This window comes from Globicephala melas, chromosome 3 (genome assembly GCF_963455315.2).
Source record: "Globicephala melas chromosome 3, mGloMel1.2, whole genome shotgun sequence".
Taxonomy (NCBI): domain Eukaryota; kingdom Metazoa; phylum Chordata; class Mammalia; order Artiodactyla; family Delphinidae; genus Globicephala; species Globicephala melas.
This window is the reverse complement of record NC_083316.1, coordinates 59,051,937-59,068,523: the sequence shown is the minus strand read 5'-3', so window position 1 is coordinate 59,068,523 and position 16,587 is coordinate 59,051,937. Positions and strand designations below refer to the sequence as shown.

The window sequence follows — 16,587 nt, the reverse complement described above, 5'->3', positions numbered from 1 at the left end:
AAGTACTAATTATTGTATTATGTACTTCATGTGCTTTATTTTCTGTCTACTATCCTGAGAGATGAGGCAAATATTGTTTTACAGACAAGGAAACAGGCTTAGATTAAATTTAAGTAACTTGCCAGAGATTATACTACTTTTTGGCTAGTGGATACTTAGGATTCAATTTTATGTTGATTGTGCTTTCTATCAGTTACCATTGGCAGAATGTTTGAAAATAATTCCCATAGTCTCACCTCCTGCAGGTTAGAGTGTGTCATCTGAGTTCTGCTACCATATACATACAAGATAAATATGAACACATCTTTCTGCCCATGGATTGCCATAACAGCGTTTTATTGTAGTGTTTAAGCACTGGATACTGGTGCCTGACACATAGGGGTTAAATCCTGGCACTATTACATAATAGTTGTGTGACCTTGGTACGTTACTTAAAGGAGAAGAGATGACATAATGCAGTATATACCCCCCCACACATCTCCCCACAAAAAACACAAAAAACAAACAAGCAAGCAAAATAACCAAATTGTGATAAATCAAGAATATTGTATAATATTGTGTAATATTCCCATCATTCCACCTCACTCACTTCAATTCAGAGTTACTTCCATGGCACCACCTGTCCTTATGATGGCCAGACAGGACACTTGGAACAGCGCACCTGTCTTTTTCTCTTCTGATGTCATCAGATAGTCCCTCATTGCCTTTGCTATTAGGCCTTTGTTAGGGCTTCCCTGATAGGTTTTAGCTGGAGAAATTGGAGGTTTCTATTCTTTCTTTCCAGGAAGCTGTTATGCTCATTATAATAACCTTTATATATCAGTCAGTTTCACATACATACATACATACCAGGAGTTATAAATATTTTATAGAACCTCTTCAACAATAATAATATGGTAGAGGTGATGATGATGATAACAAACATTTTTGAGGATTACAGTGTGCCAGATATAGTGATAAACACTATACACTTTATCTCATTTTACTCTCACAGTCTTATGAGGTTAACATTATTGTTCTGTTTTTACAGATTAGGAAATTGAGACAGAGAGAGGTTAAGTAATTTGTCCAAGGTTAAACTGCTAATTAGTGAAGGAGGCAGCATTCAGACCCAGGTCTGTATGACCTGAGAACCAGAGCTTTTATCCAGCAAGCACTTCTGCCAATCCTATAAGTATGTATTCATGGGAAATATATTTTGTTGACTTAACTCATGGGCTTCTTCAATCACAAGGTTCATATATTTTTTATATTTTCTTCATATCTCTAGTGTTCGTTTTGGACCATAAAGGCTCAGGGTTACAACTTCTATGTAGGAATTAGCAAAGCATTGGACACATAAATTTTCCAGTTGAAATAATTTACAGTATTGTAAAACAGGTTTTATGAGGGAAATGTGTAATTTTTGGAGGTTTTTTTTTTTTCACCCTTTTATCTTCATGGTTGGTGTTAGAATGATCACTGACAGAAATACACTAGGGTTCTATGTTCTTTGTCTAGCTCTGTTGTTTTGTCCTTGGTATTCATTCCAGCATAACTTGCTCAGTACAAGCAAAGTTTTAAAAAGATGATTCTATGATTTAAATTTTCTCAATATATTAGAAATTGTATAGTTCACTGTGACATTAGACAAGTAGCCCCTGTGGAAGAAAGGTATTTCTGAGGTCATTGTTAAATTCAAAGATTCTATTTTAATTTAAAATACGGAAAAGGGCATATGTATACCAGACCAGTAATTTTATTTACAATAGTGTGCTGGCTTTATTATGTGGAATCCATTCATATTCTTCATTTCTCCTTAGGATTTGAGACAACACTAAATAAATCTTTAAAGACAGGGTGTGCTCTTTTTTTTTAATCTCTTAGCCATCTGCCATGTTGTCTTTGAAGTTGAACGAGATTTTGTTTGTGAAAATGATTTGAAAACAAAGAGCTGTATGAATGTGAAGTTAAGATGGTTATTTTTTATTTGGATAAGTTAATATATTTCTAGTAAAGATGTATCTATGTATTATCTAAGGGCTTCTGTGAGCGTTTTCTGCGTAATTAGTTAATAAATGAAATATGATAAACCATCTGTTGATGCTACTATTTAAAAGAATTATAGGATTACTCCTGGAATCTTCTACAGTTGCAGTGTGTGTGATTTTGAGTAAACACAGTTTCTTCTTACTGTGAAAGAAATAGACTCCTCTATTTCACCACCCCATCCTTCAAAAAAAAAAAAACTAGCAGGAAGGCTCTCCTTGCACTAGCAGATATAAGAATCTTGTTGAAAAGTTAAGTTTTTTGGCTCTGACAGAGTTTGTGGTAATCATGACATTCCCTCATTTCCATAGGGGAGCAACCTTAGTAGATCCTGAAATTTTGGTGGTCATGGACCACCCATATTCCCCATATTTTGGAAATTATCTGATATAAAAGGAGTCATAGGAAAATACACAATTTAGGGAGGAAGAATCCAGGTAATTTTTACAGATGTTGATTTTCTTTGGTGAGAATCTACAGGCAGTTGTTTTGCAATTTAATGTGTATGCATTTGTTCCTTTGTGAAGGCCCACTAATTCATATGTGAAGCTCCATTTTATTACTTTCAGAAGAAAGGTTTATTCTCTGAGAAGTTAAGGGATTTCTGTCCAGGAAATTATGTGGAAAAAGATTGTCACAGTTGAGCAACCTAAACAATGCCCAAGACTCACTTTAAAGATCTTTTTAAAATTGTATTGCTATTTGCCATAATGAGTTTTCTTTTTCCTGTGGTGTGTCAGGGTCAGCTTGATCTTGGTGTGTTTACTTTTAGGAGCAGTTTCTGCTTATTTGACACCTTAATTGTTTTTGTCTTAAATTTGACATAAACTTATTAGAAAAGTATTTTTAAATAGGTAGGTGGCAGAATATACCTGTTTCTTCTTAGCGCTTTTTAAATATCAAAGTCATATAAAGTCATCCTATCTCTGTTTGCCTTTTTTTTTTTTGACCGCACGATGTGTGGCATGCAGGATCTTAGTTCCCAACCAGGAATCAAACCTGCACCCTCTGCAGTGGAAGCTTGGAGTCTTAACCACTGGACCACCAGCGAGGTCCCCCGTTTGCCATTTTTAACCAACTATAATACTGGAAAAATTTCTTAACAGATTCTAGGGGTTCTTTCTATACTTGTCTGCTTTATAAATGATTATCATGTAAACTTAGCTTTGCAATTTTGAATCTGATTAATTGGCAAAGGCTTAAAACTACTATTTTTTAGTGTACACTTTATATAAGTAATTTCATGGGGTCAGTGGACTAGAACCAATTTTTCTTTTACATTATTTTCATCATTACCACAGTGATGAAGGGAAGAAGATGGAATCAAATTTTACTTCTCCTTTACATTCAAGAATTTTAATTTTTGAGGGAAGTGAAAATCCAGTAACTAGCTGCCGGAGTAGTCAGGGCTTTGCCATTTTCTCAAATAAGTTGTAGAAAAACCCAAGTAGGTGGTATCACAACTGAACTTTATTAACCAGCAAAAAACCTTCATTATGTCTCCGGATGTTTCTCTCAAGATAAGAAATTTGGTTAGTTTCTAACAGTGGGAGTTAATTGCTAAATTGCTTGCAGTAATCCATACATGGTTAGTAAATTTTTTTTAACACCTAAATGTAGATAGTGTCATACTACCATGATTTTAAAGGTTGGTGAAATCAAGAAAGAAAACATGGTATTAACTCATATTCTTAGTGTTCTGGGAATAAAAATAATTCTACTGTCAAGGGCTTTTAAAATAACTTTTTTAGTTTCTGTTGCCTACGATTTTGTTGCATGCAAAAGCTGAATTCACCTGAGCCAACATTTGCATTTGTACTTCCATACGTCACCTAAATACTTAATGAAGTATATCATCTTAAAAAGAGGGAATAAATGTCACTAATTTGTAGTTTTCAGCCAGGTTCTTTTATCTGAGGAAGGTGTTTATCTTTTACCAAGATAGTAAAGGAAGAATCAGGATTTTACATGGAACAGTGAATAAAGATATTTAGGTAGCTAATCATATTAACTGTGTGGTTAGTTGAGGAGAAATAATTTGACAACATTTGATGTCAGAAAGGTAGGGAGAGTCTTACAAGTCAATAAGAAAAGTTTACACAGCACAATTTAAAAAAAAAAAGGCCAAAAGTCTTGATCTGGCACTTCATAAAGAGGATATCCAAATGGGTAATGAACATATGAAAAGGTAGTCAGTGCCATTAGTCATCAGGGAAGTGCAAATTTAAAGCAGTGATACCAGCATATGCCCATCTGAGTGGCTTAAAAAATAAAAAGATGTAACACCAAGTGTTGGTGAGGCTGTGGTACAACAGGTGTAAACTGGTGAAACAATTTCGTAGAATCTACTAAAGCTGAGCATAGTTGTCTGTCTAGATCAAGTGAGTATTGAAAGTTTGAAAACATCTCACAAGTATTGATGTCATAGGTTCATCCATTTTTAGTTAAGCTTTTTAGGGTACAGGGGGTACAGGCCAACCCATGTTACCTTGAAAAATGGGAATATTGCCAGGAACCAAGAAAATTTATAATGCCTTACCTGCAAAGAAAGCTGGAACTGTACACTTGTTTCTGAGTGCTTTTATTGTTAACAAAACTCAGTTACTCAATCACCTGCCCCCACCTACAGTTAATGTAGCTTAGTTTCATTCTGTTATTTCTTCTCTCTTTCATGGCTCCTGTTTATCTGTGTTTTGCTCTCCCGTCCTACTTAGTTTGTTTTTCCTTGCTTTGTCATGACCTTTTCCTACTTTCGGCTTCTTTTCGGCTTCAATTCCTGCCGCTATCTGCCCTGATCTCTTGGCATTTCCTAAAGTAAATGTCTTGAGAAAACCCGATTGCCTTTTTACTCCAGGTTACTATTGGCCACCCTGGGTCCAATTATAATGAATTGTATATTTACTTGTATTTAAAGGATAGAGTGGGATTGGCAGTTATACAAATAAAATGTTCTGAAAAGGTATTCTATAATTTTGTATAGATTTTACCAAACTTGCAAGTTTTTGTAATGCTTACCACATATTTGCTACTAACAATTTAGGTAAATATTACTAGATGTTCAGCTGATTTCTCTTTTATTAGTCTGTAATTTGCTTGCAGAATGTTTCTTTAGATAAGAAATTTTAAAAAAAGACAGTTAATCTAGAGTTGAATAACTGTTCCATATTGTTACTATAGAAAATATTAAAGAAAATGAGGCTGTGTGCTATAGAAGTCCTTTTTTTTTTTTTTTAAACGGTGTTTCAGTATTGTATTTGAATTTTTATTTAATCAGGAGGGAAGATTTCTGACAGTCACCAGGACAGATGGGATTCTGCTTTTTCTATATCTGATGTGGAAAAGTAATGGTGGGTGGCATGGCTTACGCATATTGACAGCAGTGGAAACTATTTTCTAATTTTACTTGCTGAGTATATTGGACATTAGCTGGGAGAAAATGTTTCTTAAAAATATCAAGGAACACAAAACTGCTCTTTTTCACCAAACACATCTTTTTAGCTAATAGCTTAAAAATGATTTTGCTTCTGTTGTCTTTATTGCCTGGTAAATATTCTGGGCTGGTTTGGTATTGAGGTATGAAAGACAGCATTGGGTTAAGAATCGTAAGAATAGGTAGCAAAGTAAATGAATGTTCTACAGGTTAAAATGTTATACTGAAAAAAATTCTGTCATTTTTTAGTCATATAGCAAGTTCACATTCTTGACAGACAAGACAGGATCATTGGCAAGAATGCTTGTATCACTGTTCATACCCTAGCCTAGTTCTCTTCAGTAGCACCCCTTTGAACTATACAGGGATAGATGAGTAATTAGGCACTGTTATCATTTAATCCTCCTGGAAGTCTTTCACTGCAAGTGTTATTCCCATTTTGCATAAAAATGAAAGGATTATGAGAACATTGATCAGTGAGTGGTAACATTCCAAGAACAGCAACCTCAATTTTTTGTAATACACCCCCCCTTTCTAGTTAATTTCAGCTTTTTCTCATGGATGCGTAGTTGAATACTAAAAAATAAATCATCAGTCTGCCTCCTTAAAAGAAGAATCTTCCCCATACAGTTAGATCTAAAAATTCTTAGCAAGTCTTTTAAAACCATTCCTGCAAGTAGTTTTATTGATTAGATTTCATTGGTTTTTGCACTGGTTTTTAAAAGTAATTTTTGTTAATTATAAGGAAAAAAAATACAAAACCACCATCAGTCTTATAACCAAGACAATTTTTCTTCATTTTGGTGTATTTCCTTCTTATTCTCTGTACATTTTACCCCTAAAATATTATGGAAATAACAAGTTTATATCCTGTTTTTTAAAAAATCTAACATCATTTTGTCCATATAACACAGCTTTATTAATATTTCATTGTATTATCATTTTGGTACTCATTTGCTTATTATAAGACCTTTAGATTGTTCCAATTTTTTTTTTTTTTGCATTTAGTATTTAATGCTTTCCTACATATTTTCCTGTAGTTTAACTGTGTCCTCATAATAGATTATCAGAAGTAGAGTTGCTAGGCTTAAGGATACAAGCATTTTTGATATATGTTGCCAGATTATTTTCTAGAAAGATTGTGCTGATCTACATTCCATCTGCAGAATGTGCAGATCTTCCTTTCACTGCATCTTTACCGGCATTATTAATTTTTTAGCCCTTTCTAAGTGAGATAGATTAAACATGTATTCTGTGACTTTATTTTTTTGTTTTTATTTTTGTAGAGGTGATATATGATTACTGTAATAAAATTCAAACAATATAGACAATACTGAAAACTATTAAAAAGAAAGTGAAAATTTAGGCCACATAGAAATGACCACTGTTCATCCTTGGTAAAGATTCCTTCCAAATATTTCTTTACATGTATGCCTTAGAGTTTTACATAAACGATACCATACTGCTTTGTAGCTTTTCCTTCACTCAACAGTAAGTTATGGGTATCTTTTCATGTTTGATATAGATCTCCGTTCCTCCCTTACCCCCTAAGAAAGGAATTATAGAAAATTTAAGTTTAGGACCAAAGCCCCAGAATAATTAAGAATGTTCATTTACTGACCATTGTTTTATGTGCATCTATTTCTTTTAGGATCCTTGCAGGAAAGAATTAATGGTTCAAGTCCCCTAGCCAAATACAATCTTAACGTTTCAGCAATCCTGCGAGTACTACTTATACATATTAAATCTGTTTTTTCTCTTATTGGGACATTTAAGGGAGCCTCAAAAAGTAATATTAATTGTTTTGCCACTGTCGCCTCTTTGCAATTAGATAAAAAGAATGGGATTATGACCTTTTTATTTTGTGCCTATGAAACTTCCTTCTAAAAGAAAATACATTTACATTGGCCCTTTTCTCTAGGACAAATCATAAATTAAGAAAGTTAATGAGCAGTGTTGGTATTTTGTTACATCTCCTGCTAGCTTCTTTTTACATTTATTTTCCTCTGTATAAGTGTTTCTGGAGTAGAGATATAAAGGAATATCCTGCCTTTGTGGGAAGGTGAAGAAGGAATGGTAGCTAACACTTATTAAGCACTTATGATGTAATATAAATATTACAAAATATTATTAAAGATTTCTTCACTATAAAGCACATTTCTTATAACTTTGTCTATTTCTTCAAGTTCTACTATTTCAAGACATATTTCCTTACAACAAACAGATGCTAGAACAAAAGACTTCATTACAACAGTACTGATACAACACATTTTAAATAATGGATAATAAGTGAATATGGAGGCTGATAGTAGTTTAGTTTAATTGTACTTCTACCTCTAACAGGGACCTATAAGCAGTGTATGGACTTGATCCAAGGAAAATATGGAGCCAAATAGGATTTAAAACAGAAAGTGAAGAATCAGATGTCTGTTTTTAAAGGACCACTCTGGCTACACTAGAAAGGATTTCAAGAGGAACAAGACTAAAAGTAGTTAGAAATCTGGAGGATTTATCCAAATGAGACACTAGGTGACCATAACTAGAAAATGGCATTGGGAAAATAGAGAAAGGGACAGATTTGAGAGAAGTAGAAGCAAAGTCTCTGGATGTTGAAGCAACATAGTAATGATTAACATCATGGGCCCTTGAATCTGGAATTAAATCCTGGCTCCCTTACTTATCATTTGCATGACTCATTATGTAAAATCACCTATAAATGGGTATAATATTAGTGCCCATTTTACTTAGACTATTGAAAGGATTAAGTGAGATAATGCACTTAAAGCACTAGCATCATGCCTGGCACAAAGTAAGTATCCTAAGTATTAGCTTTTACTATTGGTATTTGGTGTTATAATTTATCCAGGGTGGCTCTCTGAAATTTATATATAAAATATCCATGTAAAATTGCTCAACTCTTTCATCAGCCCTCTTCTCAGAGCAAAACAAGAAAGATCTCCCTTATCCTTTAGTATTCACCTTCTAAAGCTAGGGTGGAAAAATTGCTTAGCAGTCTTCCTTTATACAGCCTCATTTGATTTATCTAGTTATTTCTTACCTCCATTTTGTTTTTGTTTGTTTGGTTGGTTGGTTGGTTTTTTTGTGGTACGCAAAGTAACTCAGTGCTCACTGCTGTGGCCTCTCCTGTTGCGGAACACAGGCTCCGGACGCGCAGGCTCAGCGGCCATGGGTCACGGGCCCAGCCGCTCCGCGGCATGTGGGATCCTCCCGGACTGGGGCACGAACCTGCGTCCCCTGCATCGGCAGGCGGACTCTCAACCACTGCACCACCAGGGAAGCCCATTACCTCCATTTTAATGTCATTAAGAAATGACAATTGGACTTAAGGGGGAAGGTTTAAAAGATAAGACTGAGTTTCAGAGTGTCAAAGTTAGTTTATGTAACTAACTTTGTATCTTTTGTATCACGGATTGGGTTCTTAAAAAGCTTTTGGTGCAGAGGCTGTACTCATAGCTTCCTGTTAAGTCTCCTTTAATTTCTCCTATAGGTAAAACAATGTGTCATGGAGTTCAAAACCCTAAATTAAAACTGTAAGAAAGAGGAAGCTCTGAAATCAAGGAGAGTAGAGGCAGCTATTGTTAACTCTCTACTTCTACAGTATCATCTTGTATTTGGGCATTTTTTTAGTACTTTGGATTTCCATAGGCAGTGTCTTATTTTCTTTTACCCCCCTAGCATTCTTTTAACACTTAACTAGGGTGTGCAATAAGGCCTTGGTTAACCCTTCCAGCCTCATATCACTACAACATTGCTTATTTAGATATTTCTGTAAAGGAAAGCTTATCTCATGCTTATTAGAAGAAAATGCAAAATGAATAACCAAGTAAGGTCCGCAACTAAGGTCCATAAATGACCTTCAAAGGAAGTATTTTATTTGTTACTGGTTTTTAAATTATGATACAAGAATGACTAGGAAACATTCCAGTATGATTTGAGAAAAGTATCTTGAGGGTAAGCAAATGTTCTACTCAGTGAAGTTAACTGTATTGCTGCTGGGTTCTAAGCAGTTAGAAATGGATAAAATCTTTTATAATACCATTTTCTTAAATATATTTTAAAATTTCTTTGATTCATGAGGTACTGCAATTTCTGGAAAACATTGTAGGTTGAACCTTTCCTCATCTGATACATTATTAGTGTTGCTCTTCTGAATAAATAGTGTTTTTTTAAATAAAAATTTATTTATTTATTTATTTATTGGCTGCATTGGGTCTTCATTGCTGTGCAGGCTCTTCTCTAGTTGCAGCGAGCAGGGGCTACTCTTCGTTGCAATGCATGGGCTTCTCGTTGCGGTGGCTTCTCTTGTTGCAGAGCACAGGCTCTAGGCACACGAGCTTTTGTAATTATGGCATGCGGGCTCAGTAGTTGTGGCTCGCAGGCTCTAGAGTGCAGGCACAGTAGTTGTGGCGCGTGGGCTTAGTTGCTCCGTGGCATGTGGGATCTTCCTGGACTAGGGTTCGAAACTGTGTCCCTTGCATTGGCAGACAGATTCTTAACCACTGTGCCACCAGGGAAGTCCAATTGTGTTACGTTTTAATCTTCCCAGCTGGTTCAACAAACGACTTTCTTATATTTGGCCTCCACTGGATGTATACATTTTTAGCCTAAGTTTTGGTATTTAGGTTTAGTATAGAGAATTATAATTCTAGACTAGCCATATCATTTTAAAGATAAGAAAATTAAGTCCAGGGGACTTCCCTGGTGGTACAGTGGTTAAGACTCTGTGCTCCCAATGCAGGGGGCCCGGGATCGATCCCTGGTCGGCGAACTAAGATCCCACATACCTCAACTAAGCCTGCACACCGCAACTAGAGAAGCCCGGGTGCCGCAACAAAGACCCAGCGTAGCCAAACTAAATTAATTAATTAAAAAAAAATTAAGTCCAGAAAAGTAATGACTGACTTGTCTAGTTGTATAGTGGTGACAGTGACAGTCGAGCAGGTCTTCTCTCTGTTATCATTGTGTTCTTTATATTTCAGAGGCTATCGGGGGATCCATACGTATTTGAAAGGCTAAATAGATGATATTTTAATATTTATAAACGTGAAATTGTCATGCCAAATTTTATTATAGCAAATAATATATGTTTACCTAAAATCATAAATAAAATTGTTGCCATTGTAACTTATTATGATACTGTAAACCATAATTTTATTGATTAAATTGTTCTCCTGGCTATAGTGTCTTCTCATGTGGTTTGCTTTAAAATATTAATATTGAAAGTAGATGTGTGGGTGCTGGCAACATAGCAAGCGCATTTGGTTTTATTATGGGTTTCAGAGTTTCAGTTTCTGGAAAATGCTCCATTGTTCTAATGTTAAAATGCATTTGGTTTTATTATGGGTTTCAGAATTTCAGTTTCTGGAAAATGCTCCATTGTTCTAATGTTAACATTTAATCTTCTATTTTCTCTCTTCCCATAATTAAAATGGGAAGAAACAATAGGGAGACTATGCCACAAAATAGGTAATTTTTGACACCATGAGGAAGTTAATTTCTTTCTCAGTTATTTTGCTGTGCTTCTTGCTGGAGAGTGTTATTAGGAAAATGAATAAGTTTTTCAAAAGGCAGGTGCTATGAAAAAAAAAATAATAAGCCAACCTATTTCCTTTATTTTATACCACTGTTTTTTGGAGTATAGATAGGCTGATGAACAAACTGTGCAAAATGAAAATATATGTTTATCTCCTGCATGAATAAGCCAAACTATAAAATTTAGCTGTGACTTTAAGGGAGTTTTCAAATCAGTTCTTAGGCATTTCTGGTCCTTTATTAAATTCATAACTTTGAACTATATGACTTAATTTATCAAGATTTTAGGTGTTCTCAGAAAATCAAGATACAGAAAGTACAGGTACATACATGAAAGGGATTTAGTCTGAAGGTTACTATTGTACTTTGACCAATAGTAACCTTTGTGTCAGCTTTCCAAGTATACTGCTTGGAAAGTGCTACTGACCCCCTCTAGTGGCCAAAAGATTACACTCCCCACCCCCAAAATAAGGAGGAATGTTATAACAGAGGTGTGGCCTCATTACTGTAATATTTAAAAGAACCCAGCCTTGTTCTATACGGGACATGTTCAATAAGTGTTTCATTGAACCAAAATGTCATTGTATGTTCATGCAAAACATGTTGAGGAATACTGCTTACAAACACACAAATTTGGGAAAGAAGGGTTTTTTTTGCAAAGCAATTTGTGTGAGGGACCTTAAAGCGTATATGTTGAAAGGAAATATTCCTATAGTAACTGTATTTGAATTCCACATTATTAATTTTAGATGGAAACTGGTATTTTCAAAAATACTGTATTGGTGATTAGAGCTTGTAAGTAAGCTCTACTTTTTTCTTATGGAAGAATAGGGTTAAGAAAAAGCCAGCATGCCTTTAAAGTATTATCCCTAAAATCATACCAATGAGATTTTAAAGGCATGTCAAGACTTTGAGGAACATTTAACAGTGTATATCAGTTGTGACCATAAAGTAATTTCTTCCCATTTCCCAAATTTCCTTGGAAATTTCCCTCACCCCCACCTTCGAAAAGCAGACCTTGTTAAATTCAGAATGAGTATTGTTGCCTTAAAGTAGACATCTTGGAAAGCCAAATAGATGTCAACAACATTGCTGCTTTTCAGAATAGTTTTATAACTTATCTTTTAGAATCATTTTAGCCCCTGTGACGAAGTGTTTCTAAAATACTGATATCTTAATGATAGATTGGATTTTTGAGAGAAATCCAGTACTAAATCAGAGCCATGTCATGTGACTACGAAAGGCAGTCAAGCTTAATTATACAGTTTATAACTATTTCTTTGAAGTAGTGAAACAGCTTTAAAAGTTTTATTCTGCAACTCCCTGAAATGATTTTAGATAGCTCCATTTTGTGGCTGTATCATAAAATTACTCTAAATATTGTGGTAGTACCATCAGGAATCTTTTATGCAATGATAGCATCATTGGCACAATTATAGACATTTCCAGAATGACCGGTTTTTAAACAGTGAGAATTCATTTGTATGTGCATGTGTGTATTTGTTAAACACTTAAATTATTTATTTTAAAAGTTATCCCAGTGCAGGTACTGACATAGAGTGACAAATGAATCCTCATTATTTAAATTGAATAAAATGGAATTGGTCTTCATGAATATACTTTATTTTCTTTTTCCTTGGAATGATGTATATAATTTATAATGCAGTTTATTTAAGTGAAACTTTATTAAAGGTAGAAATACAATTACTCTAAACTCTTAGCCTCAACATTCATTTACTATCCATTACTTAAAATGTATAGCAACAGTATTGCTATAGTAGAGTGTTTTGTTCTATCATGTCTTTGTTGTAAGGAGATATTACTGTTTTGAAATCGTGGAACCTGAAAAAACAGGCAAGGATGTAAGAAGTATGTTTCATAGTCAAAAAACATTTAGTAAAGCTTTGTAGTGTTTATATTTTGTTTCAAGATTTTAAAGTTTTGACTTACTCCGTTTAGGACTCATTGATATAAAGCAAGTAAATGGAGAGGGTAGATTCATTTGGATTTGGATTTGAAATTGTTTGGTTTTAAATATTTTTCAAATAAATATCCAAAATTTGTTTTTAAATAAAATTTTGATTGTAAATTACGGGGTAGTTTTGTACTTAAATGGACGGTTCAGATTAATTTATGTTAAGAAATGAATGACATATAGGTGTCTGAGATAAGTGATTGCTGAAGTACATACCTTATATTTTTGGTCCATCACAGGTAGATTTTTCTTATTTTTATTTATTTATTTTTGTGGTACGCGGGCCTCTCACTGTTGTGGCCTCTCCTGCTGCGGAGCACAGGCTCTGGACGCGCAGGCTCAGCGGCCATGGCCCACGGGCCTAGCCGCTCCGTGGCATCTTCCCGGACCGGGGCACGAACCCGTGTCCCCTGCATCGGCAGGCGGACTCTCAACCACTCTGCCACCAGGGAAGCCCAGATTTTTCTTATTTTTAATTCCAATCTTCTATATTTAAATCTAACGAAAAACTTTACCAAACCAGTACAGCAATTAAAATGTAGAAACACTATACTTAGAAAGTTAGCATTATTGTCAAACGAGAAAGAGAAACTAGAGCCATTTTAGTTAAGGAACCTAGCTCAGTACCTTTGTTCCAGGACATTATTTGATAAGAAGTCTTATTTTTTTTATGAATTGCATGATTTCTGTAATTAGAATTTTCTTTTTGTGGGATTCTGTGATACTGAAACAAGCTTACCTATTTTTCTTTAGCTAATTTATTGAGGTTCAATTTATTGTACCTTTGATTCCATCTAGTCATGAGTTTATATGTAATTTGTTAGTAAATTAAGAGTTAGGAATATATTGCAGTACCGTTTATAGGTAGAGTATTTTATGAACAGGCATTATTAAAGTATGACAGTCTTTGAATCTTTAGCGACCGGTATGTACTGGAAGCTTGAATTTTTAAGAAGCTGCACTAGGTGTGATGCCAAAAATGATTAGATATTATTTTACCTCTTAAGTTTAGTGTCTAGGATTAAAATTATGCACAGTACTTGTAAAAGAATAACAGTAGGAAGAAATCAGAGATCCCAAAGTACTTGAGCAGGTTTTAGGTACTTGGAAGTTGTTTTTTTCAAATGTTTAATTCTTTTGTCCATGTTTTTAGTACTGCATTTTCCTAAGGAGGATGGGATGCAAAATTGATACTTTAAAGATTGCCAACTCCATCAAAATTAGATCACAGTTCTGAGTCTAACTAAACCCCAAAAAGAGTTCAGTTAATCTTCTATGATGTGATTACAGAATAGACTGGCAAAACTGGGGATTTTCTTTGTGCCATGAACTGTCAAGGTGGCTACAAAAATGGAAGAAATACAGTCTTCTTACAGAAGGTACAAGTCCACTAGTAGTTACAAAATGTAAACTATTAAAATTGAGTGGCAAATGCCATAATCATGATATGTTAAGAATGGTTGAGAATACAGAGACAGACTATCTGGAATAATAGGAAAGGCTTCATTGAGACAGTGGTATTTGAGCTGTGTCAGGGTAAATAATTCATCTATAAAGAAGTTTTCCTTTTTTTTTTTTGGTCCTTGTTCTACCAAAATTTTTTATTGTGGTAAAATATGCATGACGATCTGTCATTTCATTCTGTGACATTAAGTATATTCACATTGTTGTTCAACCATCACCACCATCACCATCCATCTCCAGAACTTTTTCATCTTCTCCAACTCCAGCTCTGTACCTAGTAAATTCTAACTCCTCATTCTCCCCTCTTTCTAGCCCCCTGATAACCACTGTTCCACTTTCTGTCTCTATGAATTTACCTTCTGTAGGTAGTTTTCCTATTATTAAACTCTTTTAGCCAACTAGCCCAGCATGTAGTTGGTATTCAGTAAATTTCTAAATGAAGTGGCAGTTAGGAATTGAAAGCATTGCTTATGCCAGCGGATTGCCTATATTTCTTGAGTGAACTCAAACTACTAATTATTGTTACGGTAACCTTAACAAAAAATTTTTTTGCAATAACCTTATTAATTTATAGGGAAACTTTTGTTTTAAGTATTTTTCCAGTTTTATTGAGATATAATTGATATATAACATTGTATTAGTTTAAGGTTTACAGCATAATTATTGGATATATGTATATATTGTGAAAGGATTACCATAGTAAGTTTAGTTAACATCCATAACCTCACGTAGTTAAAAAGTTTTTTTCTTGTGATGATTAAGTATTTTTTATTTAATTTTTTTCATGTAGTTTACTTTCCTTTTTAGACTGAGTCTGGATATGGATCTGAATCCAGCTTGCGTCGACATGGCTCAATGGTGTCACTGGTGTCTGGAGCAAGTGGCTATTCTGCAACATCCACGTCTTCATTCAAGGTTTGTGGTTATGAATGCTTTAGTACTGAATGTTGTGAACAGAACTTATTTGATAGAATAAGTTTTTTGAAAGAATTTTCCTACAATGTAAATTATTTGAAGTTGTTACAGAATAGTTTTTTAAGAGGTAAAATCATGACTCATAAAAATAAAATGAACACACGTCAGAGATTTTGTTTCATTCATTAATGAAATAAGATGTTAAAGAAAAAATGTAGTTCAAAGAAGAATGTGAGGAATGCTGAAATGATTTTGCTAATATATGCAAAACTAATCAATAGTCACACATTAGTAACCAGTGTACCTCCACTGGACAAAGTTCATTTGCTTTTCTATGGACAAGAATCATTTACATTACTCTCAGTTTTCTATGACTTAAAAAGTTGTAAAATAGCTCAAATGCAATGAAATCAAAGACTTCTATATGATCAGGCACCCAGTAAGTATCATGGATGATACTTACTATTCCTTTCAAAGGACACCCAGTAATATTTTTGCCCATTTTAAAGTCTTTCACAATTTATCATCACAGTGTTTAATTTGAAAATATTAAATGTTGTAGTGGCAAGTTGTCAGGCTTGCTCTCATTTCCTTCAGGCTTATCACTATCAAGCCATTAATTACTGAGTTTCAAGTCTGTCCCTGGAAATAATACATTGAACTTGACAACTCTCCCTACTCCATGCCCTCAATAGTAAGATACAGACCTTAAAAGGTGGTGAAATACCATGGGACTAAGAATAAACAAATTCTAGTTTTGTTAACTTGGATTACATCTCCCCGTTTTGTGTTTTGCAGAAGGGCCACAGTTTACGTGAGAAATTGGCTGAAATGGAAACCTTTAGAGATATCCTATGCAGACAAGTCGATACTCTACAGAAGTACTTTGATGCCTGTGCTGATGCTGTCTCCAAGGATGAACTTCAAAGGGATAAAGGTTAATTAGGCTATTACCACTATTTAAAGCCTCTTGATCTTAAGGGTAATGTCTTTAAGTGATGAAGGTAATTATAGTCACTTTTGCTGTACACCTCTAATGTAACAGATTTCAGTGTCCACATAACTTGTCTACTTGAATAACATCCTAATTAATCTGATCACCCATACCAGATATCATTGAAGATTTTAAAATGGTTTTTGAACTCTTTATTCCATTAAAAAATATAATATCATCTTGATAATATGGGGCATTTCACATGATTATGTCTAATAAATGTACCCT

At 34.3% G+C, this 16,587-nt stretch overlaps 1 protein-coding gene across 3 annotated transcripts in view; it reads left to right on the top strand.

The window, feature by feature from the left end:
• CERT1 (ceramide transporter 1) overlaps positions 1 to 16,587 on the top strand; it is a 128,092-nt gene that overhangs the window by 41,123 nt on the left and 70,382 nt on the right. For all 3 annotated transcript variants that reach the window (XM_030846004.2, XM_060295900.1, XM_030845998.2), the window contains 2 exons: positions 15,258 to 15,365; positions 16,164 to 16,302. In XM_030846004.2, coding sequence (XP_030701864.2) covers positions 15,258 to 15,365; positions 16,164 to 16,302 — 247 coding nt within the window. The remainder of the gene's footprint in view (positions 1 to 15,257; positions 15,366 to 16,163; positions 16,303 to 16,587) is intronic.